General features: G+C 41.4%; 1 protein-coding gene across 2 annotated transcripts in view; it reads right to left on the bottom strand.

Annotated features, from left to right (window-relative positions):
- The window catches only part of Trpc4ap (transient receptor potential cation channel subfamily C member 4 associated protein), a 71927-nt gene that overhangs the window by 23784 nt on the left and 46103 nt on the right, over positions 1 to 2040 (bottom strand). For both annotated transcript variants that reach the window (XM_005363074.2, XM_005363075.2), the window contains exon 8: positions 387 to 572. In XM_005363074.2, coding sequence (XP_005363131.1) covers positions 387 to 572 — 186 coding nt within the window. The remainder of the gene's footprint in view (positions 1 to 386; positions 573 to 2040) is intronic.

Here is a 2040-nt window from a genome sequence, read left to right as displayed (position 1 = left end):
AACTTTCTTTTCTTGTGATGTCTTTGGTTTAGGTATAATGGTAAAACTCTTTTCAAAGAATAAGTTGAGAAGTATTTGCTTTATGGAAAAGCTTAAATGTTGGTAGAATTCACCCGTGAAGCATGTGATATAGGGTTCTTAACCTGAGCTTCTTTTGCTCTCCTAATTCAATCCATTTATTTATTATATAAATTTAGATTTTTTTTATTTCTTCTTTTCATGAAGTGAAGTGGAACTTATTAAAGTTTTAATACAGTCCTGGTGTATGACCACCTTAAGGAAAATTCTACTGTTAGCAACTCTTGAGTCTCCACAAAAAGGAGACCAACAACGTCTCCAAGGGGTCCAGAAAAAACCTTACCCCTCAGGGACCCCATAGAAAGTACCTTGATTGTGTTCAGACTCCTCACTGGCCACTCTCATCAGGGCGTCCAGCACCAGCGCGTTGTCCAGCCACGTGTACCACTCCTCCAGCTCCTGAAGGAAGCTGGCTGTGCCCGTGGACTCTGACACTTTTCGAGTTGCCAGTTTGCAAAGCCGTTCCACGAAGCCAGGGATGCTGAGGAGAGCAGCTGCAGGAAGAGAAAGGGAAGGAACTTACAGAACAGCTCTGCAGCCCTGAACCATGACAGGGCTTGTTCCTTTGATTTCTGTTTCCTTCTGTTGGGATGGAGTCTCTGGGGCCCAGGCTGGCCTTGAATTCCCAATCCTCTGCTTCTACCTCCCAAGTGATAGGATTATAGATATGTGCTACCCCATCCAGTCAGGAAAGACTCTACTGTGATAGCACCTAGAGCTATCCTCTTAAAAACAAAATACCAAGGGGCTGGAGAGATAGCTCAGAGGCTTAAAGAGACTGCTCTTCCAAAGGGTCTGGGTTCAATTCCCAACACCACATAGTAGCTCTCAACTATCTCTACCAGTTCCAGGGGATATGATGGCCTCTTTGAGCACCAGGCACCCATATGGTACACAGACATACATGCAAGCAAAACACCCATATACATAAAATAATAAAAAATAAGTAGCCAGGCACATTGGCGTACACCTTTAATCCCAGCACTCAGGAGGTAGAGGCAGGTGGATCTCTGTAAGTTCGAGACCAGTCTGGCCTACAAAGCAAGTTCCAGGACAGCTAGGGCTGTCTCGAAAACAAACAAACAATGAAAATGAAATGTCAAGCCAAAATAAAATAGCAACAAACTTTAGAAACAAGTTCAGATTTTAGATGTGCAAGAAACCTGGCTCTAAGTAGGGATATAAATCAAAATATCTTTATGCTTTTTGTGAGTGTATGAGTTAGATTTTTGGTAATTTTTTCATTACAAAAATACCCAGTCATATACACAAAAATATCTGTATTAAAGGGATGAAGAGACAGCTCCATCAGGAACTGTCTGTCACACAAGCATGAGGACCTGAGGTCCACCCCTCACACCATCTACGAAGTTGGCCCTCAGAGCCAGTCTAGCCTAACCAGCAAGCCAATGCCTCCCCGATTCCTCCCTGCAGACTACAGGAATTTGATAGAGGTGTTTTCTCAACTGAGGTTTCTCTTCCCATTTGACCCTAGCTGCATGAAGTTTACAAAAAACTAACAGGACAAGAACCCCAGTAAAGAATCTTGCCTCAAAATTCAAGGTGAACAAGCCCTGAGGAAGAACAGCCAAAGATGGTGTCGGGCATATGTGTGCACACACACACACACACACACACACACACACACACACACAAACACACACACATCTGTATATATTCAATGACATTCTTTTTGTAATGGTACAAATATGGAGATCACTAAATGTCTATCATCAACAAACTGATCATGTATGCTAGTTCCATAAAGAACACAACAGACTCTTAAAATGATGACACATATTTTTATATAATTCTCCAAAAACTTGTTAAGGAGAAAAATACAAATTATTAAACAATGTGGATTTAAGCTCATTTTCCCCCAAAATTAATTAATTAATTAATTTTATTTTTTTGCTTTTTCAAGACAGGGTTTCTCTGTGGTTTTGGAGCCTGTCCTGGAAC

This window comes from Microtus ochrogaster, linkage group LG8 (assembly GCF_000317375.1).
Source record: "Microtus ochrogaster isolate Prairie Vole_2 linkage group LG8, MicOch1.0, whole genome shotgun sequence".
Classification (NCBI taxonomy): Eukaryota; Metazoa; Chordata; class Mammalia; order Rodentia; family Cricetidae; genus Microtus; species Microtus ochrogaster.
Note: the sequence above shows the minus strand (reverse complement) of the source record. Positions and strands in the feature narration are given on the sequence as shown.